Raw genomic sequence first — 24237 nt, forward strand, 5'->3', positions numbered from 1 at the left:
CCTCAGAAACCCCAAATAGGCACATTGAATATAATAAAGCACAAAGCCCAATTTTATTAATGTTCTTGCAATGAAATTATATGGATGCAAATAGATATATCAAGATAAACCTGATGATGTTATCTATCCAGTTGATCCTGACTCTTGGCAATTTGATGGTGATTCTATGGGTCAGGTCTCTCCACAACTTCTGCACTTTTTTGCTGAGTTTTTCTACGTTCTCTTGGTATCAGCTTTGATAGTGTCCAGCCAACATGCTCTTTGATGGTTCCTTTTATTGCTAACTCTTCCAAATAGTCTGGCCATTATCTCTCAGCCTAGCTTACTTCATATGATTCTTGTGGGATAAAATGAGGGATTTACAGAAAAGGTGATAGAATGCTGCACAATCAGGTCACAAATGTATTAACAAAAGAGATCAGAGCAGCAAAAAGAAGCTACCATGAAAAGCTAAGGAATCAGTTCTCAACAAATGAACCAGCAAACATATGAAAACTCTTAAAAACATCACCGGTTATGGCAAACCTCCTTCCCAAGGTGAAGGAAATCAGCAACTACCACAAGTTTGAAAGGAAACTACAGCCATGTATCTCCACAATCTCCATCCCACACACACTAATAACAGCCAAACCTCCTGCAACTGACCCCATCCCATTGGGTTAATAACTGCTTGTGGTCACAGAAGAGGAAGTGCAAGATCTATTTCACAGACAGAAGCCAGGAAAAACATCAGGCCCAGACAAGATAATTCCTTCTTGCCTAAAAGTCTGTGCTGACCAATTGGCCTCCATCTTCACCCAAATCTTCAACAAATCATTAAAGATATTTCATTTTCATTTCATTTATTGGATTTATATGCCGCCCCTCTCCGAAAACTCGGGGCGGCTAACAACAGTCATAAACAATATACAGTAAAAATCCAATACTAAAAACTAACTTAAAACCCCCTAATATATAAAACCAACATACGTACAAACATACCATACATACAGTTGTATCAGCCTAGGGGGAGAAGAGGTCTTAATTCCCCCATGCCTGGCGGCAGAGGTGGGTTTTGAGTAGCTTACGAAAGGCAAGGAGGGTAGGGGCAATTCTAATCTCTGGGGGGAGTTGGTTCCAGAGGGCCGGGGCCGCCACAGAGAAGGCTCTTCTCCTGGGTCCCGCCAAGTGGCATTGTTTCGTTGACGGGACCCGGAGAAGACCCACTCTGTGGGACCTAACTGGCCGCTGGGATTCGTGCGGCAGAAGGCGGTTCCTGAGATAATCTGGTCCGGTGCCATGAAGGGCTTTATAGGTCATAACCAACACTTTGAATTCTGACCGGAAACTGATCGGCAACCAATGCAGACTGCGGAGTGTTGGTGTGACATGGGCATATTTGGGAAAGCCCATGATTGCTCTCGCAGCTGCATTCTGCACGATCTGAAGTTTCCGAACACTTTTCAAAGGTAGCCCCATGTAGAGAGCGTTACAGTAGTCGAGCCTCGAGGTGATAAGGGCATGAGTGACTGTGAGCAGTGACTCCCGGTCCAAATAGGGTCGCAACTGATGCACCAGGCGAACCTGGGCAAACGCCCCCCTCGCCACAGCTGAAAGATGTTTCTCTAATGTGAGCTGTGGATCGAGGAGGACGCCCAAGTTGCGAACCCTCTCTGAGGGGGTCAATGTTTCTCCCCCCAGGGTGATGGACGGACAGATGGAATTGTCCTTGGGAGGCAAGACCCACAGCCACTCCGTCTTGTCTGGATTGAGTTTGAGTTTGTTGACACCCATCCAGGCCCCAACAGCCTCCAGGCACCGGCACATCACTTCCGCTGCTTCGTTGACTGGACATGGGGTGGAGATGTATAACTGGGTATCATCGGCATATTGATGATACCTCACCCCATGCCCTTGGATGATCTCACCCAGCGGTTTCATGTAGATGTTAAATAGCAGGGGGGAGAGGACCGACCCCTGAGGCACCCCACAAGGGAGAAACCTAGAGGTCGACCTCTGACCCCCGACTAACACCGACTGCGACCGACCGGAGAGGTAGGAGGAGAACCACTGGAGAACAGTGCCTCCCACTCCCAACCCCTCCAGCCGGCGCAGAAGGATACCATGGTCGATGGTATCGAAAGCCGCTGAGAGGTCAAGAAGCACCAGGACAGAGGACAAGCCCCTGTCCCGGGCCCGCCAGAGATCATCCATCAACGCGACCAAAGCAGTTTCCGTGCTGTATCCGGGCCTGAAACCCGACTGCTGGGGACCTAGATAATCGGCTTCTTCCAAGGACCGCTGGAGCTGGAGTGCCACCACCTTCTCGACAACCTTCCCCATGAAGGGAAGGTTGGAGACTGGACGGTAGTTATTGAGTACGGCTGGGTCCAGGGAAGGCTTCTTGAGGAGGGGGCGCACGAGCGCTTCTTTATAGAGTGTTGGAAAGACTCCCCTCCCCAAGGAAGCGTTGGTAATCTCCTGGGCCCAGCTCCGTGTCACCTCTCGGCTGGCCGAAACCAACCAAGAGGGACACGGATCCAGTGAACAGGTGGCAGAACTCACAGCTCCAATGGCCTTGTCCACTTCATCAGGTGTCACCAAGTCAAACTCCTCCCAGACAGATGGACAAAGACGTTTAGCCCCAGTCACCTCGACTGACTCGTTGTCAGTCGACTCTGTTTTACAATTGGAGTCGAGATCGGCCCGGATCCGAGCGATTTTATCAGCGAAAAACGTGTTAAAGTCCTCGGCACTACTCTGTAAGGGCTCCCCAACTCCCCCCTGATTAAGAAGGGAGCGGGTCACCCTAAACAGAGCGGCCGGGCGGGATTCCGCTGATGCAATCAAGGCGGAATGATACGCGCATCTTGCCGCCTTGAGCGCCACTTTGTAAGTCTTAATAAAAGCTCTTACAAGTGTTCGATCGGATTCGGACTTACTCTTCCTCCATCGCTTCTCTAGACGTCTCTTCTGGCGCTTCAACTCCCGGAGCTCCTCGTTGAACCATGGAGCTCTACGGGGTCTAGCGCCATGGAGAGGTCGCAACGGCGCAATACGGTCAAGGGCCTCCGCTGCCGCCTTGTTCCAGGCCTCAGCCAGAGACTCTGCCGGACTGCGGACGAGTGTATCTGGAAGAACCCCAAGCGCCTTCTGAAAGCCTTCTGGATCCATCAGGCGTCTGGGGCGGAACATCTTAATTGGTTCCGCCTCCCTGCGGGGGAGGATTGGAGCCAGGAAGTCAAGCCGCAGTAGAAAATGGTCTGACCATGACAAAGGCAACACTTCTAAGCCCCTTAGTCTCAGACCATTACTCAGTTGCTCAGAGAGGAATACCATGTCGGGTGAGTGCCCCCCCTCATGAGTCGGACCCTGAACTACTTGGGTCAGGTCCATGGCTGTCATGGTGGCCATGAACTCCTGTGCCAATCCAGAGGATTCGCCGAGCGACGGCAGGTTGAGGTCTCCCAAGACAATAAGTCTAGGGAACCCCACCGCCAGCCCGGCTACCTCCTCGAGCAGCACAGGCAGGGCTTGTGCCACGTAGCTGGGAGGCAGGTATGTGAGAAACAAGCCCACCTGAACCCCTAAGTCCAACTTCACCAGGAGGGACTCACAACCCGCAATCTCCGGAGCAACGAGTCTACGCAGGCAAAGGCTCTCCCTGGCTATAATAGCCACTCCTCCCCCCCTTCCCCGGGGTCGAGGTTGATGCCATATCTGAAACCCGGCTGGGCAAATTTCAGAGAGAGGAACTCCTCCCTCTGGGCCCAGCCAGGTTTCAGTTACACATGCCAGGTCGGCCTCCTCATCCAGGATCAAATCCCGGATGAGGAGAGCTTTATTTACCACCGACCTGGCATTGAGTAGCAGCAACCTGAGCCCAGGGCCAGATTTACACTCATCACCAGTATTCTGGGTTGAGCTCACGGAGCCGGAACAAGGGATCGTTATTAAGCAACGATCCCTCCTTCCCCTGTAACGGCTAGCTCCGTGACTCCCGCCATATCTGCCTCTCCCCAGCAGCACTGAGATATCCTGACCCTCTGTCACCCCAGAGATAGCCGCCCCTCCCCCTCCCGCCTCTCCAGCGCCAGGTTGGCCAAGTGTATTATTTACATCACTCCCATTCATTTCACCCATACTATGATCCCACCCATCCCATCCGCCCCATCCATACCAATCATTTGCTCCATACACCCTATGCCCATCCCAGTTATCCATCAATAAAACACCCCCCCAATAATTTAGTTAAAATATAAATCAATTAATTAAAATACTACAGTTAAAATACTAATAAAAGAAGTAAATACAAATAGAAAATATAGAATATATAAAATATAGGTAATAGTGTAACAATTCAGTTGATTAAAATGAACCCAGTCAGCAGCAAATAACAACAGCACCAAGGTCTCAGGTAGTAAAGTCACAAATTGCTCAGAGTCAAGAGTCATTCTATATCTCCCCCACTCCTCAGAGAAGGGGCGGTAGAACGTCCTTATCCCAAGTATGCTGGTTATTAAATTAATTTCCCTGTCTCTCAGAGTCCTTAGTGTCAATGATGATTTCAGATCTTCCTTCTCTCTTGTCCCATCTACTCTTACAGTGCCTCCAAACCGCACTGGTCGGCCCTCCGTTGGTTCCCAGTAGTTTTGCAGCAGAATCTCATTACTATAGATCTCATAAATTGACATGCCCAGTCTGTTGTGTTCCCAGCAATAGCCAAATTGGCAATCCAGACCTCTATGCAGCCACAGTATGCTCCTTTGGTGGTCATAGTGGTACTCTCCTCCTTGGCCTCTTTGTTTTCCCATAGCCCTCTGTCTCCTCTCTCTCCTCCTCCTGCAGTTCCCCACTTGGCTGGTCTTTTGACGCCGAACACCCCCACCATTCGGTGTTCCCGCGTCTCGGGACCGCTTAGTGTATCTGGTGGGTCTGGCTGTTTCAATTTGGCTGGCTCGATAACTCAGCTCAGCCTCTCAGTCTCTGAAACTCTCAGTCTCTGAAGGTTGTAGCTCGGTGAAGAAAAGAGAGAAAAGGGCTGCAGGTAGTTTCGATCTGATTTGCGGCCGCCATTTTCCGCGCCCCAGCTGATTCCTCAGCAAATTCCGTGGCGGTGACAGTCCAAAGCAGGCGGCGCGGAGCCGGGGGTAGCGGGATCCTCCCAGGCAAGGCACAGGCTGGGCACAGGGTTCCTTCTACAGCTCTAGCCCCCCTATCCTCGACAAAGTCGCTGCGGCCAAGATGTTGCAAAATAAATGCCGCGGAGCAGGGGGGGGGGTAACGGAAGCGCCACGGAGCAGGGGGCAGCAAGGACCCCCTGAGCTGGGACGAGCCGACTCCTGAGCCCAAATCCCAAATGCTCACCCTCCGAGCCACCGGGCTGCAAATGAGCTGCAGACGGGCCGTCCGGCGCCTCCGGCTCCCTCCCGACAGCACAACACAGCTCAGCTGCAAACAGCAGCCGCCATTCTGCCGCGTCTCTGTCAGTCCGGCTCCAGGCGGGTTCGCGGCCAAGCAGCTCACCAATGCCGCGAACACCGCCGAACCCAAGGTCTCCAGAAGCAGGGACACCTCACCTCCAAAACAGGTTGTTGCCTTGACGTGGGAGGTTTCTATATTTTCTATATTTTCTGATGTTTAACCGTAGTCCGGTGGAGCTGTAATTCCACCCTCCTCCTCCCACCGGAACCGGAAATGTCCCTTCTTGTTTCAAATGCTCCGCTATCATCCCAGTACTGAAGAAGGTCTCCATCAAGGAACTGAATGACTACCGAGCATCTGTTCTAACATCTGTTGTTATAAAAACCTTTGAAAGGCTAGTGAGGTACCACTTTAAAACCATCACAGATTCACTGTTAGACCCCCTGCAATTTGCATACTGAGCAAATAGATAGACAGATGGTGTTGTTAATATGACTTTGCACTACATCCTACAACATCTTGAATCTCCAAAGACCTATGTTAGGGTCCTCTTTTTAGATTTTAATTCAGCATTCAATACCATCATCAATACCGTCATACCAGACATTCTTCTAACTAAAGTAAATCAGTTAGCAGTACCTGAACACCATGTTCCCTCTAATTTTTTTTCGGTGTGGGCGGAAAAGTATAGTGTCTGAGTGACAGTCCCTTTGGGACTGGGCAGCATAGAAGTATAAATAAATAAATAAATAAATAAATAAATAAGGAAAAAAATCCCTTCTTTTTTATTAAAAGAACCTAGTAATTAAAAAACCCCAAAATCCATTACTATTAAAAGTAAAAGTACCAGCAAAACTATTAATAAAAACAGATGAGGACTCAGTTTCCCCCTGTTATTATTTAAGTGCTTTTACCATATGCTTTAAATCAAGAGTTACTTCTCTCTCTGTTTCTCTCTCTTTCCTGTCATTTTCTGCCTCAATCATTTTCTCATTTCTCTTTTTTTCTCCTTTTTTCTATCATTTCTCTCTCTCTCTTCCTTCCACTCTCCTCTCTCTCTCTTTCTTCCTCTCTCTCACTCTCTTCCTTCCTCTCTCATCTTTCTTTCTTTCTCTCTCTCTCTTTCTCTGTCTTGCTTTCTTCCTCTCTCTCACTCTCTTCCTTCCCCTCTCATTTCTTTCTTTCTTTCTCTCTCTTTCTCTATCTTGCTTTCTTCCTCTCTCTTCCTCTCTTCCTTCTTCTCTCATCTCTCTCTCTCTCTTTCTTTCTTTCCTTCTCTCTCTTTCTCTATCTCTTCCCCTCTTGCTCTCTCTCTTTATCTCACTTTCCCTCTCTTGTTTTCTTTCTCTCACTCTTTCTCTCTCTCGTTCTCTCTCTCTTGCTATCTCTTTGTCTCCCCCCTATTTCTCTCTCTTTCTCACTTTCTCTCTATCTTGCTCTGTCGCTCTCACTCTCGTTCTCCGGAGACTGGCGAAAGTGATTTACAATGTGGGGCGCATGGGCCGGCGTGCCCTGCGCCCGCCCGATTCCGCCTCTCTTTCTCCTCTGGAGAATGCCTGCCCCGCCTCTCTTGCAGCGGAGGAGAAAGTAAGAGCGAAGGGTTTTCTTATTTTGAATGTTCCGGGGGGCTGGTAGGAAGATGGGGAGAGCACGCACTGGCCTGCGCGCCCCACATTGTAAATCATTTTCGCCAGCCTCCGGAGAACGCCCGCCCCGCCTCTCTTGCAGCGGAGGAAAAAGAGAGGGGGGCAGGGCCGAGAGGCCAGGAGCACGAGGGGGCCGGAGGCACCATGGAGAGGCAGGGGCGGCCGCGGCTCCCTTCTACTGCCCGCGCCTCCCCGCCCGTCCCCCCGCGAGCTGGCAGGGGGATGGGGAGCGCACGACCGAGGAAAAGGGTGCGCGGGGGGTATTTTTGTAACTTTCCTCCTCCCAAGAGGATATTGATGAGATAATTTTTAAATGTTATTTGTAATTTTGTAACTGTCCATGGTGTTTTTTATTTGTTTTGGTGTGTATGTTTTTTTTTCCCTTTGTGTATTGCAAATATTGCAAATATACTAATGAATATACTTCTTGGATTATACTTTTTTAAACAATTTACTAAAAATTATATTAAAAAAATAAATTGTTGTTTCATTTAAAGTTAAACATTTTCTGGAATATATCTTTTATAACTTTAACTTTTGATCACATAAATACTATATCCTGAGCTGTTAATTTATTGTTTATTGAATTAAATATTTTCAGTCTAATTTAAAATTCAGGGGGAGAAATATCAGAAAAAAATGACGTTCTCTAGATGTTTGGGTTTAGTATTTTGCTTTTTGCTTTTTAAATTATTTATTTATTTATTTATTTATTTAATTATTTAATTTATATGCCGCCCCTCTCCAAGGACTCCAAGGAATTTACTTCTTCCTTAGTAATTGCCCTTTTTTGTTCAGTTCAGGCCTGATTAAAATTATATAGCATTTAGGGAGAAAAATGCAACTCAACAACCCAGCACTTGAAGTTAAGATAGAGAAGACTTCAACAGCCACCACATATTTCCCTTTAGTGCTGAGGTACATTGGACCAAAAGACAACCAAACACTGCAAAAGATCAACATGCTGAATGTAATAAATTTGGCTTCATTGAAACTGTCAGGTAACTTCCTGGCAAAGAAAGCCACAGAAAAACTGACCATGGCCAGAAAACCCATATAGCCCAAGACAAGACAAAACATGGTAGTAGAGCCCTCATTGCATTCTAGAATGATTTCTTTATGGAGAGAGTTGAAGTCCCTATCTGGGAATGGTGGGGAAGTAAATAGCCAAAAAGAACAAATGCTCACTTGGACAGAGGTGCAGGAAATGACAATAGTATCTCCTAACTTTCTCCCTACCCATTTCCTTACCTGGGACCCAGGCCTGGTAGCCACAAAGGCTAGAACAACAATAATTGTTTTGGCCAAAACACTGGAAAGGGCCAAAGAGAAAACAATGCCAAAGGCTGTTTGTCGAAGAAGACATGTGGTAGATGTTGGTTTTCCAATGAAGAGGAGAGAGCAAAGGAAGCAAAGAAAGAGAGAGAAGAGAAGAGTGTAGGTAAGGTTTCTATTGTTTGCTTTGACTATAGGAGTGTCCTCATGTTTCCAAAAAGTTCTAAGGACCCAAAGTGTTGTCAGAGCAAAAGCAATTGAAGAGAAAGCTAAAGCTTTCCCTAAAGAATCTTCATGTGAGAGATAGTTTAAACCCTTTGGAATACATTGAGTTTTGTCTGGAGCTGAATATTGATCTTCTATGCAGTCATTGCAGAAATCCATATCTGAAAAAAAGTATAATAATGTGGGTTGAAAGAGCATAATGATTTGATTCTCATTCCTTTCCCCTTTTTGATATCTCCAGATATTCTCTTTCTGAATTTATTATTTCCCTGTTCTTCTTCCAAGAGGCATAATTGTTATCTATCTTTTCCCCAACCATCATCCTCATAACAACTTTTTAAGGTACGATAGTTTGAGAGAACATGATTGCCCAAATAAATTGAAACTAAAAGTAGTCTTTTCCACTCACAGTCTAATACTCCCCTTGTAAAACAGAGGACTTTCTAGTATCAAAGTAGTTTTATTTAGTAATTTTTTCATATCATGACAATCTTAGATGCTAAAATTGAAAAGTGAAGAACTTCATACAGGGCTATTTATTTTATAATATCCATTCTAAATACATCAACATTTTTGAAGCTTATTATATTACCTGTTTTCATTGTAATTTGGGAAAACCATACATGAAATCTTACTTTTGAAAAATTGTCACTTGCCTTTGTGAAATGAAACTTTTCCTTCTGGACATGGAATACAAACATAACAGCAAAATGGCTCCCCTTCATTTTTCGCCCTGGTGTTACCAGGATGGCAGTGGTCATTGCACAGAGAAATGGGTGGCTCCTATAAAAAATGTCCATAAATAAATTTCAGAATTTGGAAAGTTTTGAAAGTTATGATTTTAGAAGGTATAAAGGATACCATATCACAACTATTCCTGATTCATGTTGTTGCTAAACAAAATTAAATCTCTAGGAACAACTATAAAGGATCAGTTAACAAGTGGTACAACAGATCAATTATTAGAAGTCCATACAGAGTTTTGAGAATTTGGCTATAACACACACATTAATGAATGCAGATTAAAGTAATAAAAAGTAGGTCATTCAAGGGAAATCAAATTCCACTTAAAAGTATTCTTGATTCTTTTATTCAGTTTATTCAGTTTTTCTGTTGAAAACATCTCTTATTGCAGTTTGTTTCAAATCACCTCTAGCTGTCCATGACTTCTATAGGTTTTCTGATCCCAAGTTCAGTAAAGCTAGAATTATTTACAGATTATAATTTGAAAGCTATGTCACTTGCTAAAAGATAATGGTCCTTTCTGGTTCACATAATATATTATTCCTGATGCCAAGTGAAGATTGGACTTAATCCCTGAATATTTCAGTGGCTTTGCAGCTGGCTGAAACTTAGATATCAGAGATGTATTGTTAATGGTGAGTATTCTGAGCAGAGACTGGTTACAAGAGGTGTGCCACAAGGGTCTGTTCTGGGTCCTATTTTTTAATAGTGATAGTAATAGTAATGAGTTACATAGGGGAAGGTTTGGTAGGGAAGGTTTGCCTATTTTCCTATGACTCCAAAGTGTGCAATAGGGTTGATATTTCTGAAGGCGTCTGTAATATGGCAAATGATTTAGCTTCACAAGATAAGTGGTCAAAGCAATGGAAACTGCAGTTTAATGTTTCCAAATGTAAAATAATGCACTTGGAGAAAAGGAATCCTCAATCTGAGTATTGTACTGGCAGTTCTGTGTTAGCAAAAACTTCAGAAGAGAAGGATTTAGGGGTAATGATTTCTGACAGTCTCAAAATTATCTATCTATCTATCTATCTATCTATCTATCTATCTATCTATCTATCTATCTATCTATCTATCTATATATATATATATAGAAACATAGAAACATAGAAGACTGACGGCAGAAAAAGACCCCATGGTCCATCTAGTCTGCCCTTTTACTATTTCCTGTATTTTATCTTACAATGGATATATATTTATCCCAGGCATGTTTAAATTCGGTTACTGTGGATTTACCAACCACGTCTGCTGGAAGTTTGTTCCAAGGATCTACTACTCTTTCAGTAAAATAATACTTTCTCATGTTGCCTTTGATCTTTCCCCCAACTAACTTCAGATTGTGTCCCCTTGTTCTTGTGTTCACTTTCCTGTTAAAAACACTTCCCTCCTGAACCCTATTTAACCCTTTAACATATTTAAATGTTTCGATCATGTCCCCCCTTTTCCTTCTGTCTTCCAGACTATACAGATTGAGTTCATTAAGTCTTTCCTGATACGTTTTATACTTCAGACCTTCCACCATTCTTGTAGCCCGTCTTTGGACCCGTTCAATTTTGTCAATATCTTTTTGTAGGTGAGGTCTCCAGAACTGAACACAGTACTCCAAATGTGGTCTCACCAGCGCTCTATATAAGGGGATCACAATCTCCCTCTTCCTTCTATCATCTATCTATCTATCTATCTATCTATCTATCTATCTATCTATCTATCTATCTATCTATCTATCTATCTATCTATCTATCTATTTATTTGACTTCTATGCCGCCCAATCCCGAAAGACTTAGGGCGGCTTACAACAACAATATAAATACAATATAAAAAGATACAAAATGATAGAAAGATGTTGAACATTATCTAAAACTAAGACCTCATGAAAAAAAAGTTATTATAAAAGGACAGACACAATCGCATACATGCATATCATTCATACAGTTGGTCATCAAAGATGTAAATTTATGGTCCCCAGGTCTTCCAGCAAAGCCAGGTCTTCGTGGCCTTATGAAAGGCCAGTAGGGTGGGAGCTGTATGGACATTGGGTGGTAGTTTGTTCCATAGAGCTGGGGCAGCCACCAAGAAGCCTCTCCCCATGGTCCCACCAACCTGCATTGTTTAGTTGATGCGACCCAGAGGAGGCCACTTTGTGAGCTCTTATTGGCCTCTGGGCAGTATGCAGCAAGAGATGGTCCTGTGAATAGTCTGTCCCTGAGCCATTTATAGGAAATAACCAACACCTTGAATTGTGCCCGGAGACTAATAAGAAGCCAGTGCAGCTCACGTAGCAAAGGTGTTGTATGGGTGTATCGAGGTACACCCATGACAGCTTTCACAGCTGCATTCTGGACTATTTGCAGTCTCCAAATACTTTTCAAGGGTAGCCCCATGTAGAGTGCATTACAATAATCAAGACAGGAGGTGACGAGGGCCTGAGTGACTGTGCGTAGAGCCTCCTGGTCCAAGTAGGCCACAACTGGTGAACCAGGTGAACCTGGGCACAGGTCCCCCTGGCTACAGCAGAAAGGTGATGGTCAAAACTCAGCTGTGGATCTAGGAGGACACCCAAGTGGCGGACTCCATCTGAGTGGGACAATGTTTCCCTCACCATCACAATGGACGTACAGATCAAAGAGTCCTTAGGAGGAAATGTCCACAGCCCCTTGGCCTTGTCTGGGTTGAGCCTGAGCCTCTTGGCCCCCTCCAGATCCTTACAGCTTCCAGGCATTGGCACATCACATCCACTGCTTCACTGAATTAGCCTGAGGTGGAGATGTATAACTGGGTAACATCAGCGTACTGATGATACCTCACCCCATGTCATCGGATGATCTCACCCAACAGCTTCATGTAAATGTTAAATAGTAGGGGGGAGAGGACAGACCCCTGCAGCACCCCTGCAGGAGAGACCGAGGGGTGGACCTGTGCCCCCACTAACACCCACTGTGAACAACTGAAGAGATAGGAGGAGAACCACCATAAAATGGTGCCTCCCACCCCCAATCCCTCCAGTCGTTGCAGAAGGATACCATGGTTAATGGTATCGAAGGCCACTGGGAGGTTGAGGAGCACCAGGATAGAATGTCCCCTATCCTGGGCCCGCCAGAGACCATCCATCAGCGCGACCAAAATGGTTTCCATGCTGTGACTGGTCCTGAAACTGGATTGAAAGGAATCTAGATAATCAGCTTCTTCTAAAGACCATCAGAGCTGGGGTGCCACCACTTTCTCAACAATCTTACCCAAAAAGGGAAGGTTGGAGATTGGCCTATAGTTCTTCAATTCGGCTGGATCCAGGGATGGTTTCTTGAGGTGAGGTTGCACCATTGCCTCCTTCAGAGGCTGCAGGAATGACTCCTCATTCAAGGAGGTGTTAATCAATGCCTGAATCCAGCCACATGTCACCTCCCGACTCACTGAGACCAGCCAGGAGGGGCAAAGGTCCAGTAAGCAGGTGGAGGAACACACAGCTCCCATAGCTTTGTCCACATTCTCAGGGGTTACCAGGTCAAACTCTTCCCAAATTATGGAACTAAGACCTGACCCTGTCATCTTGGTCTGTATTCCCCAATGGAGTCCAGATCATGGGTGAACAGTGCGGTCAGACAGTAGGGAAAGCAAGTAGAATGCTTGGCTGCATAGCTAGAGGTATAACAAGCAGGAAGAGGGAGATTGTGATCTCACTGAATAGAGCGCTCGTGAGACCACATTTGGAATACTGTGTTCACTTCTGGAGACCTCACCTACAAAAAGATATTGATAAAATTGAATGAGTCCAAAGATGGGCTACAAAAAAGGTCTTAAGCATAAAACTTATCAGGAAAGACTTAATGAACTCAATCTGTATAGTCTGGACGACAGAAGGAAAAGGGGGACATAATCGAAACATTTAAATATGTTAAAGGGTTAAATAAGGTTGAGGAGGGAAGTGTTTTTAATAGGAAAGTGAACACAAGAACACGAGGCACAATCTGAGGTTAGTTGTGGGAGAGATCAGAAGCAACATGAGAAAATATTATTTTACTGAAAAAGTAGTAGATGTTTGGAACAAACTTCCAGCAGACATGGTTGGTAAATCCACAGTAACAGAATTTAAACATGCCTGGGATAAACATATATCCATTGTAAGATAAAATACAGGAAATACTATAAGGGCAGACCAGATGGACCATGAGGTCTTTTTCTGCTGTCAATCTTCTATGTTTCTAACATTACTATAATTTGTTTTTGTCTGTCCAAAAACTAAATTTGAAAATTGATTGGAATGGATTGATATAATTACTCTTTCCCCAAACAATCATATGAATTTCTTGCTGATAATTGTGAATTTTTTTAAAAAAGGTTTTTTTTCTTACCTGATTAAATCTTTTATGCCACACAATTCTTTCATCTTGGATTGTTAACTTTTTGCTATGAGGATCCATCTTTCCTATGACCTGATTAAAAGTTTCATTGGGGAAAGTTATCCAATTTTTTATATCAAAACCTATTATTAATTCTCCATTTTCATCAAAATGCACTATTTCTTCAGCATTGTTGTTGAATGAGATTCCCTTTAGAAGGGGATTGGCCTATCTTTTCAAAAAGGAAACAAGAATATATTGTATTTCATTCATAATGAAACTGATGAACATTTATCGCAGGGAGATTTATAGTGTTTAATATCACTAAAAGGAGCTACCTTAAAACTCATTTGAACCCAATTGATGATAAGCTTGATGGAAAATTGAAAAGAAGTAATAGTTTCAAATAACTTTTGTATTATTAAACTTATTTATCAAGCTTCAAATGGTTTAGTATTACAATTGATATTTATTTATGAAACAAATTTATATAATTGACCTACTCACACAGTGTCCCATTTAAATAATACTAATTTGTAGTGTTACATAAACACTAAGTAGCAATATGACCATACATTTTTTTTAAAGCTATATTGTAAAAAGGAAACAAAAAAATAAATAAACTATCGTGGAAACTATATGAAACTAGGAAAGAAAAAAAAGCGGAAAACAAATCTTAGGAAATAGCTTAAAAATACAGTATAACCAATGCAAACTAGAAACAACAACAACCCCAAGAAACAAAATTGTATAAAATTCTATTTTTCTTTAGGGTGATCAGATTGTTACATTTATATCATATACCTCAATTTTATCAATGTATGATTCTGAAGTATCCAAAGAGTGTGATTAAAAAAAAGTTAAGATAATGCACACGTAACAAATTTGCTAGCATATTATGTTCCTATTTTTAAACAATGAAATATATCTAGGTGCCCTATGAAATCACAATGCTCTTGCTTCTCCTTTGGTGCAAAGTTTCTGTATTACAGTATTGTGAAAATAGCTACATGGAAGTATCCATTTGGTTACCAGGAATCAGGTTCAATTTTAGAGAGATTCCGCTTTACTATTATTATAAATTATGTATAAAAATAAAACTGGTCTTTTAGAGTAACATTACCTGCCATGGCTGAAAGCTCAGAACTTCCAAACTTTTTTGAGCAACTTTTGATCTGGATTTTGACCTAGAATCATGCATAACATGTAATGCATAAGCAACAGCATAGGCAGCATTGTAGACATTATAGCTGTGTCCAGTCATTTTCATCTCAAAGAAAGTCCCTGGAAGACTCTCCAACTTTTCTTCTCCTGTGCAAACTTTCTTGGGCTCTTCCTCTGTAATTACACTATGATTTTTCATTGAACAACTAAAAGCATTTTCCCAAAAGTCCTGAATAAAGCAATTTTTAGTTTCCCATGAAGGATTTACATTTTCAAGGAATGTTTTAAATCCCGGTATTTCATTTGAATGAACTGAGAATGATATAGCACCCTGGAAGAATTGAATATCCCAGTTCTTTTGATAGGTGCTTAATCGGAAATCCCACTGTTCTGTCACAATCCACACTTTGCCCAGGTTTGAATCAAAGACTGCCATGTGAAGATACCAGCTCAAATTAAGCATGGAAGGAGGTGCACCGTGGACAATAAAAACATTCGCTTTGCTTTCCATGAGTGAAGGAAATTTGTCCAAGTCATCTAAAAACAAGTCTAATATATCAGCAACGTATGTCCATTTGGGTGTTCTTTTGCTAAAAGCAGAACAGATGCTATTTGAAGAAAGCATTGGAATCAATGTTTGGAAAAACCTTTCTCCATTGTCATCATCCACTGCAAAGAGTCCAACCCAAGTCCATCTGAAATGTATCAGTAAGTGGACAATCCCAGAGTACTGCTGAATTTCATTTGGAACCATTTGGTACAAGGTAGCAAGCAGTGTTTTGTCATTCATTCCTGAGACAAAAGATCCATAAGTAATCTAAAAACAATTATTCAATATTTTGTTTAATCTAATAATTATTGTACATTGCATTTTAAAAGCACTTCTGAACATGCATTGTATTTGCTAGACATCTCTGAGTGTGAAATAATATTTTAATTTAAATTCTGAAAAAACTTCAAAATGGTATAAAGCTTGAATTTTAAGATGAATTTGTTTTAACTTGAGGCCCCCAAGTCATTTGATTCTAGGAGTTTCTCTGCTATTATTCAGGTATTTTAAGTTTACCCCAATCTCTCCTTACTTAATTAAGGATCTATAATCCTGGGCTAAATTACAGCAATTTTAGTAACCCATTCCCAGCCTGAATATTCAATTAAAGACGATTCCTTAACTCTCTGAGAAATTCTGATTGTGTCAGATGTCATTGTGGACAAGCTAACTAAAAACAGGGAACACATTTCAATTCCATATACTTGAAAATATCCACAAGAATAGTTTCCCCCACTTATCTCTCTCCCACAAAGAGTGACATCTTAAACATCTTAAAATATGTATAGCTGGAAGTAACTCCTTTAAATGTATTTCTATTTTACTCCTTAATTGTATTTCTGTAAATTTTGCTAATATTAATTTTTCATCCACCATAATTTGTCATCTATGACCATGACATTTTTAATTATAAGCTTTTATTAGACAGTTTGCACATTCCCTCTGTTTCCATCCAACTCTACCTGAGGAATTTTGTAAATAGATAAAACTGTGGCCAGAAATGAAGAGGTTTCAGAATCAAGTCCACCAATGACAGCTACTAACTGGTCTTTAACATCACACATGTAGTTAGGGACAAATCTCTTTTTTGCAGAAAGTAGGCGGAGGACAGTATTATACGTGAGCTGTCCATTGTAGTAATTGTCAAAAATATTAAAACCCAACGTGACATTAGGAAGAAGCATGGAATTCTCATTGATCTCTTTTATGGCAAATACAAGAGCCAGAATGTGCTGGTAGTTTTTGGGCATCACACTGAAAAGTTACAACCCCCCCCCAAAGAAACATGTTTTCATTCTTTAGCAAAATTCAAACAAAGCATCTTATGTCACAATGAGAAACAAATTTAGAAAATCTTGCATGAAAGAAAATATTGTACTCTGATAAAAGTAAAACCTAACTTGTGTGTATTTTCCATAAGTAAGGCCTAAGAGATTTCCTCATATATTACATTTCATACAATCTGATATAACATTTAATATGCTGAATTTTAAGCTTTTAAACAGAGAATCTGTTCTACATATGCTGCTATAGTTCCTATTCAAGTTAGCATCAAATTCTCATAAAATATAAATTCCGCTTAGTGGTTACATACATAGGACAGATTTCTCATTTGAAAAATCATGCTCAGTGGACTGAGAAAGTTGTGAAATGGGGAAAGCCAGAGAAGCAAGCTTATCTCTGCCCTTTCTGAAACTGTAAGATACACCTAAAGTTGTAACAAAAGCAATTAAATCTAGATCAAACACAGTGCTCCCTCTTTATCCCTTCCCTGCCTTTCCAGCATTAGATTTCCTATTTATTCCTTGGATGCTGTAATGAAATATATTCTATTTATGAAATGGCTCAAAATAAGAGAGCAAAGTTTGGCCAAATGAGAACTCTATGAGTTCTTTGTTAAGTGACTTTTTCTATACCAACACAAAATACAGCTTTTTAATGTTCAGATATTGGTTCCATTGGGTGAATAGAACAGTGGAACAGGATATGTTGCAATTTCAAAGTATAGCTGATCACTGATTGCTAACAGTTCAGAAATAGAACCTGTTATGTAACTGGCAACCCATTGATAGAATCTAACCACTTGAATGTGTTCTGATAAAAAAATAAAATAAAATCAGAGATGAAAAGGTTTGGTAACATACAAATAATTGTATTTTTTAAAAATATATAAGTCTGGTGGTATTAGTAAAATTGTCATTAGGACATGTTTTAGTGATGAAAGCAAAATCACTTATTAATTACAGAAAAATTAAAGAAAGAAAGAAGCTATGGACATAATCAGCAGAGTTTCAGACAATAAAGCCTCTATGAAACACTGTAATTTAAATAGACAAAATTAAAGTGCAGAGTTTCAGAAAATGACTGACTGGCTGACTGAAGAGCTTGAGAATCAAGAAGATGGTGATAAAAAATCTGACAAGCAAACTTCAAAATATGAAAAGCATTAATATAAATGGCTTCTTTGCAAAATGTTTAAAATAAGACAGGTATGATTCTTCAATATTAAGGGAAGATTTCATTCAGAAGGCAGCAATCCAGATTCTGTACAAATTCATCTTCTGCTCAGCGTGGGATAGAAATTGCTTACATGGCTTCTTTCATACTAATCTCTGAGGGCTTTTCTCTGAAATCGATTGACAAGTGGAGGAAGAAGACATGGGAAACAATCTCTCCAATAGCAAGGTTTCCTGGCTGGTAGAATTCATGTAAAATTATGACTGGTTCACTTAAGTTGCATACAATGGAAGGAACTTTGCTGGAAAAGTAATTTATATTGAACACAACTGGACATTGTGAAAAAAATGAAGTAATGGTGATAAGACCCAATGATACTTTGCAGAGGAGCATTTTGTTGATTTCTTCATCAGTATGAAGAACTGCTATTACTACTAGCTGCTAATTGAATAAGGAGGAAGCAATCACTTAATGATAGTTAAAGATAGGACCACAGGTGCTGAAGTTGTTGACATCTGGATAAACATTGTCTTCTTTTAACAAAGATTTTATGGGGGCCTGTCTAAAAATTATTTCACAAAATATGAAGCAGAAAATGGTAATTGTGACATACACTAGCTTCAACCAATACGTGAATGTATTAGGAGACAGGTACATATGTATATATAAATGTACATCTATGAATTTATCTTAATTCCTAGATAAAATTATTTATAAGATGACCCTGCTTTGTCTCTTTATTAATTGATCTTTGTTGTTCAGTTCAGGCCTGATTAAAATTATGTAGCATTTAGGGAAAAAAATGCAACTCAACAACCCAGCACTTGAAGTTAAGATAGAGAAGACTTCAACAGCCACCACATATTTTCCTTTAGTGCTGAGGTACATTGGACCAAAAGACAACCAAACACTGCAAAAGATCAACATGCTGAATGTAATAAATTTGGCTTCATTGAAACTGTCAGGTAACTTCCTGGCAAAGAAAGCCACAGAAAAACTGACCATGGCCAGAAAACCCATATAGCCCAAGACAAGACAAAACATGGTAGTAGAGCCCTCATTGCATTCTAGAATGATTTCTTTATGGAGAGAGTTGAAGTCCCTATCTGGGAATGGTGGGGAAGTAAATAGCCAAAAAGAACAAATGCTCACTTGGATAGAGGTGCAGGAAATGACAATAGTATCTCCTAACTTTCTCCCTACCCATTTCCTTACCTGGGACCCAGGCCTGGTAGCCACAAAGGCTAGAACAACAATAATTGTTTTGGCCAAAACACTGGAAAGGGCCAAAGAGAAAACAATGCCAAAGGCTGTTTGTCGAAGAAGACATGTGGTAGATGTTGGTTTTCCAATGAAGAGGAGAGAGCAAAGGAAGCAAAGAAAGAGAGAGAAGAGAAGAGTATAGGTAAGGTTTCTATTGTTTGCTTTAACTATAGGAGTGTCCTTATGTTTCCAAAAAGTTCTAAGGACCCAAAGTGTTGTCAGAGCAAAAGCAATTGAAAATCCCATTAAAGTGATTCCTGGTTGCTTTCCATAGGACAGGTAGTTTAAATTTTTGGGGATGCATTGGTTCTGTTGAAAGTTTGAATATTCATCTTCTGGACATTCAGTGCAGAAATCCACATCTGAAAATAGAAGGAATATGTAGATTTTAAATAAGAAGAATATAATGTGGAGCAGTCTAGGAAAGACATTGCGATTTTAATGCCTGTTGTAAAGTCAAAAAAGGACTCTTCATTTTAAATCTATTTTAAATCTATTTTTATCCCATTTTTAAAAAATAAATTGATTATATGGTTCTCTTCTTTCTTTATCATTTCAGCACTTATATGATACTGGTTACATTGGTTACATTGAGCTCTAACTAAAGATTATTCATTGGACACATGGATCACATAGTATTTTGCATAGAGCAATGAGAACTTTCCATTCTATCTTTGTTGCATATTAATTTCAAATGAAGCATGTATATGCATTGTGTGTGTGTATATATATATATATGTGTGTGTGTGTGTGTGTGTGTGTGTGTTACACATAGACCTACATACCAATACCCGTGAAAATCTATGAAGACAAGTATATATATGTTGCATAGGATAGATCTATTTCGGCCTTGTTCTGGCCTCATTAGCTAGCCATACCCTCTCACTGGGATTTGAACTTGCAGCCTTTTCCTCGTAAGGCAGAGAATTAACCTCTAGGCTACAAGATCTAATCCCTTCAGCTTTGTACCAGAGAAGGATTATATGTTATTTACATATTTATTTAAATATTTATACATATTTTTGCTGATAACTGAAAAGGAAGGGAGCTTAGTATATATCTATTTCGATCTTGTTATGGTCTCTTCAGACAGATATACCCATACTATAGTGTGCTGCATGCAACACAGGATATTAACCTCTGTGCTACAGATTCACCTCTGAATCAGCTTTTACTAAGGAAGGGCTATATGGTTGATTTTCTGTCGAAATCACCCTGGTATTCCCGAATATGGGAAGAAGCAAGTTTGCTTTCCTTTTGCAAATCCCAGTAAGAATATGTCTAGTTCAAATCCCAGTAAGGGTATGTCTGGCTGACGAAACCATAACAAGGTTGAAATAGATCTATATCAGGCTCCCTTCCTTGGAGTGGCCCCTGCGTGGGGCCAAGAGGCAAAAAGAAAGCAAAGTTGTTTCATCCCACATTTGGGAATACTGGGGTGATTTTGACATGTATGTATGTATGTATGTATGTATGTATGTATGTATGTATGTATATTTTCTCGTACCTTTCTGATTAGAAATCTTTCTTTCTGGACATGGTACACAAATATAGCAGCAAAAGGGTTCCCCTTCCTTTTTTTTCTTATGGAAACCAGGATGACATTGATCATTACATACAGAAGTTGGCAATATCTAACATAAACATGTAGAATTGAGAAATGTGAACAAATATGAGAAATATACAATGTGTATATGATCACAACAGAACAGAAAGAATTATATTTAATCCAATTCATGGAGTTAATAATTTTTAAAACTCTAAATTTCATTATATTATATGAAATTTATATATATATTATATTTCATTATATCAAGAAGACCTTTCCCCATATAATTCTGTTCATATAAATGTGATAGCCAAATGACATTTTTTAAAATGATAATTACAAAGGGTTAATAGTTGAAGAAATAAGGAAAGACATTCTGATCAGTGTATTCAGAATTGAGAATATATGTTTTGATTCTTGAAAACTAGGTTGTAAGAAATATACTGGAATAATAATAATAATAATAATAATAATAATAATAATAATAATAATAATAATAATATATTAGATTTGTATGCCGCCAGTCTCCAAGGGGCGGAATGTATTTGCATTACTTTTAAGTGTCAAAAATTGCGTTCTGCATATGCATTTTGTATGTTTTTGCATTGATGAGTGTATGTGTGTGCATATGCACATTCATGTGAGTGTACTGTACATGTGTGTTTTTAGCATGCTCGTTAAATACTTTTATTTTATTTTTCTTTACAATATTACTGGATTTATCTAGTTAGGGAAATATAGCACTATATAGCCCTGCCCAGAGTCCCTAGGGAGACGGGCGACATAGAAATCGAACAATCAATCAATCAATCAATCAATCAATCAATCAAACAAACAAACAAACAAACAAACAAACAAACAAACTTTAATTCTGTTTTGGGAATTATTATTAATGAAAGATAATTTATAAACCATATACCCACAAACACACAAATGCCAAAAACAAAGAAGGATTTGTTGAAATCATATTTCATATACCGTATATACTCGAGTATAAGCCGAGTTTTTCAGCCCAAAAAATGGGCTGAAAAACACAGCCTCGGCTTATACTCGGGTCATTGACAAAGTCACCACACGAGGGCGCCATTGCTTGAGCCAGAGCGAGGAGGCACCAGCTTTTGTCTCCTCTTGCATGCCGTAGTTCCTCTCCCTAGCTCAAGCAAAGGAGGCAGCCATTTGCTCCAACCGAGAGGGGAAAAAAGTAATGGTGAGTATTCCTTACTCTCTCTGCATTGCCTTTAGTCAGATTAAAAAGGCCCCCTGCTGTCAGATTCTCCTCCCCCTCCTTTGAAAGGATTTAAACTGTTTAAAAAATGGTATTTTGTGGTAGTTGCTGTCCTTGCTTGGATAGGATCTAATAATGTATTATGAGGCAGAGCTAGACAGGAATTCTTTTTCTATCTGTCTATCTTTCTATCTATCTATTTTTCTGTCTGTCTGTCTATCTATCTTTCTATCTATATCTATCTGTCTGTCTATCTATCTATCTATCTATCTATCTATCATCTATCTATCTGTATCTATTTCTATCTATCTATTTTTCTATCTTTCTATCTATCTATTTTTCTATCTATCTATTTTTCTTTCTATCTTTCTATCTATCTATCTATCTATCTGTATCTATTTCTATCTATCTATCTATCTATCTATCTATCTATCTATCTATCTATCTATCTATTTTTCTATCTGTCTGTCTATCTATCTTTCTATCTATATCTATCTATCTATCTATCTATCTATCTGTATCTATTTCTATCTATCATCTATCTATCTATCTATCTATCTATCTATCTATCTATCTATCTATCTATCTATCTATCTATCTATTTTTCTGTCTGTCTGTCTGTCTATCTATCTTTCTATCTATATCTATCTATCTATCTATCTATCTATCTATCTATCTATCTATCTATCTATCTATCTGGTTTTCTATGCTGATAACCTCACAGCAGCTAATGTTGAAGCTCTTCTTTGGATACACTTATTTATTTGTTTGTTTGTTTATTTATTTAATTGGATTTGTATGCAATCCTTCTCCAAGGACTCAGGGTGGCTCACAGCATATATAAAAACAGAACAATAATGTAAATCCAATTAATGATGAGAAGGAATCCAGTTTTGAAGGATTTTAACTCTTAGGTTTTAGCTTTGTTGCTGATCGAGCTACTTTTTTTACTTTTTAATTTATTGTTAATATTGTTAATTTGTTTACCCTCTTTTAAATTTACAGAGCTAGTTTACTGGTTTTCTTTAAAATAAATATTCTAAAACATGTCTCAATTAATGTAATTTTATTGTTTTCCATTTTTATAAGTTACCAGTAGCCACTGCATTTTCTAACCTCGGCTTATACTCGGGTCAATACGTTTTCCCAGTTTTTGTGGCAAAAATTGGTGCCTCGGCTTATACTCGGGTCGGCTTATACTCGAGTATATACGGTAATCTAAATTTATAACTGTTAAGTTTTGCCAGCTGTTAAGTGGCTGACCAAATTTTATAATATTTTTTTGCAGTAGTTGTTTACAAATCACCATGGCCATTAGGCAAATTAATCTAATTAAATGTAACTCATTGCCCACAATTGGCTTCCTGGAAACTAGAAGACTGTTTTATCCAAAACACATATTCTGAGTCATCATGTGCAAAATGATCAAGGTTGTTTCATTTTCCAGACTTTTTCTTTAGCTATGTGACTATTCCCACAGCCGACTTACCGGCCGGTGGGGGTTGCGGCGATCGGCGGGGGTATGGAGGCCGCCATGTTGGGGGGGCGGAGTCACGGCACCCACGTCGGGTGCCGTGACCACGTGGTACGGTGCGTGGGCACCGATTGGCCGGGCGAGGGCAGGCAGCCCTATATAAGGGGGCTGACTTGTGGCGCAGCAGTCTCGCCCGGAGCATCGTGAGGCGAGGCTGCTGCTGCCTTTCCCCCCAGCGAGCTGCGTCACAGGCCTGGAGGCCGCGCGCGCAGCCAAGGAGCGCCGGAGCGACAGGCCTTCGAGGCCAGAAGAGCCGCGAGCGGCGGCTGGAGCCTTAGCTCGCTTCGGCGACACCCCCCACAGGGTTTGGAGGCGCAATTAAACAGGGAGGCATGGCGGGGGGCGGACGTGGTCGCTCGGGGGCGCGGCGGCGGGCCTCGGGGGGGCAGGCCGGAGGGCCGGGGGCCCCTCCCACTGAGCCCCGCCGCACTGGAAGAAGGAGGGCGCCCAAGCGGGCGTGGAGTGAGGCCCCAAGGGCAGGGCCTGCCAGGAGGCAGGAGAGTGAAGAAGGCCCCAGGGGGGTGGCGACCCCCAGGGGGCGTTCGAGGGGCCGTAGGGGAGCGGCAGTGGGGGCGAGGGGGCCCCGCCCGGGCCGGGCCCCGCCCGTGGACCCACTGGTGGCCCCAGAGGAGTTTTCCAGCGCTGAAGAGGGACCTCTCAGTGGTAGGGAATCGGGTTTCTCTGAAGCAGAGGCTTCTGCATCACGGCCTGCCAGAAGGGGGCAGGGGGAGAGGGATTCGCTTTCTGTTTCCTCACGTATACTGTCTTCATTACTCGAGAAACTGGAAGAGAGGCCAAAGAAGCGGGGCAGGTCTCGTCGGGGCCGGGCCACGCCAGCCGCTGGCGCGGATGGGGCTCGGAGCTCCTC

General features: G+C 41.3%; 2 protein-coding genes across 2 annotated transcripts; both read right to left on the minus strand.

Annotated features, from left to right (window-relative positions):
- Positions 1 to 7811: 7811 nt before the first annotated feature.
- On the minus strand, positions 7812 to 16591 carry LOC139154076 (vomeronasal type-2 receptor 26-like). Its single transcript, XM_070728507.1, has 5 exons — positions 16304 to 16591; positions 14751 to 15608; positions 13640 to 13855; positions 9206 to 9332; positions 7812 to 8710 (listed from the first exon to the last, which is right to left on the minus strand). Exons 1-5 carry the CDS (start codon positions 16589 to 16591, stop codon positions 7812 to 7814), a joined length of 2388 nt encoding a protein of 795 aa, XP_070584608.1.
- A 1918-nt stretch (positions 16592 to 18509) lies between these two features.
- On the minus strand, positions 18510 to 23150 carry LOC139154078 (vomeronasal type-2 receptor 26-like). Its single transcript, XM_070728508.1, has 3 exons — positions 23142 to 23150; positions 20569 to 20695; positions 18510 to 19423 (listed from the first exon to the last, which is right to left on the minus strand). The coding sequence occupies exons 1-3, from the start codon at positions 23148 to 23150 to the stop codon at positions 18510 to 18512; spliced, it is 1050 nt and encodes a 349-aa protein (XP_070584609.1).
- Between the last annotated feature and the right edge of the window lie 1087 nt (positions 23151 to 24237).

This window comes from Erythrolamprus reginae, chromosome Z (assembly GCF_031021105.1).
Source record: "Erythrolamprus reginae isolate rEryReg1 chromosome Z, rEryReg1.hap1, whole genome shotgun sequence".
NCBI classification, from domain to species: domain Eukaryota; kingdom Metazoa; phylum Chordata; class Lepidosauria; order Squamata; family Dipsadidae; genus Erythrolamprus; species Erythrolamprus reginae.

What these genes read in the sequence shown, in the direction of transcription:
- LOC139154076 (XM_070728507.1), bottom strand. Translation starts at nt 16,591, where the DNA reads ATGCCCAAAAACTACCAGCACATTCTGGCTCTTGTATTTGCCATAAAA. An exon ending in CTATTTACAAAATTCCTCAG is followed by an intron (nt 15,609 to 16,303) that starts GTAGAGTTGGAT and finishes AATTGTTTTTAG; the next exon opens with ATTACTTATGGATCTTTTGT. An exon ending in AAAAGTTTCATTTCACAAAG is followed by an intron (nt 8,711 to 9,205) that starts GCAAGTGACAAT and finishes ACTTTTTTTCAG; the next exon opens with ATATGGATTTCTGCAATGAC.
- LOC139154078 (XM_070728508.1), bottom strand. An exon ending in AAAGATTTCTAATCAGAAAG is followed by an intron (nt 19,424 to 20,568) that starts GTACGAGAAAAT and finishes TTCTATTTTCAG; the next exon opens with ATGTGGATTTCTGCACTGAA.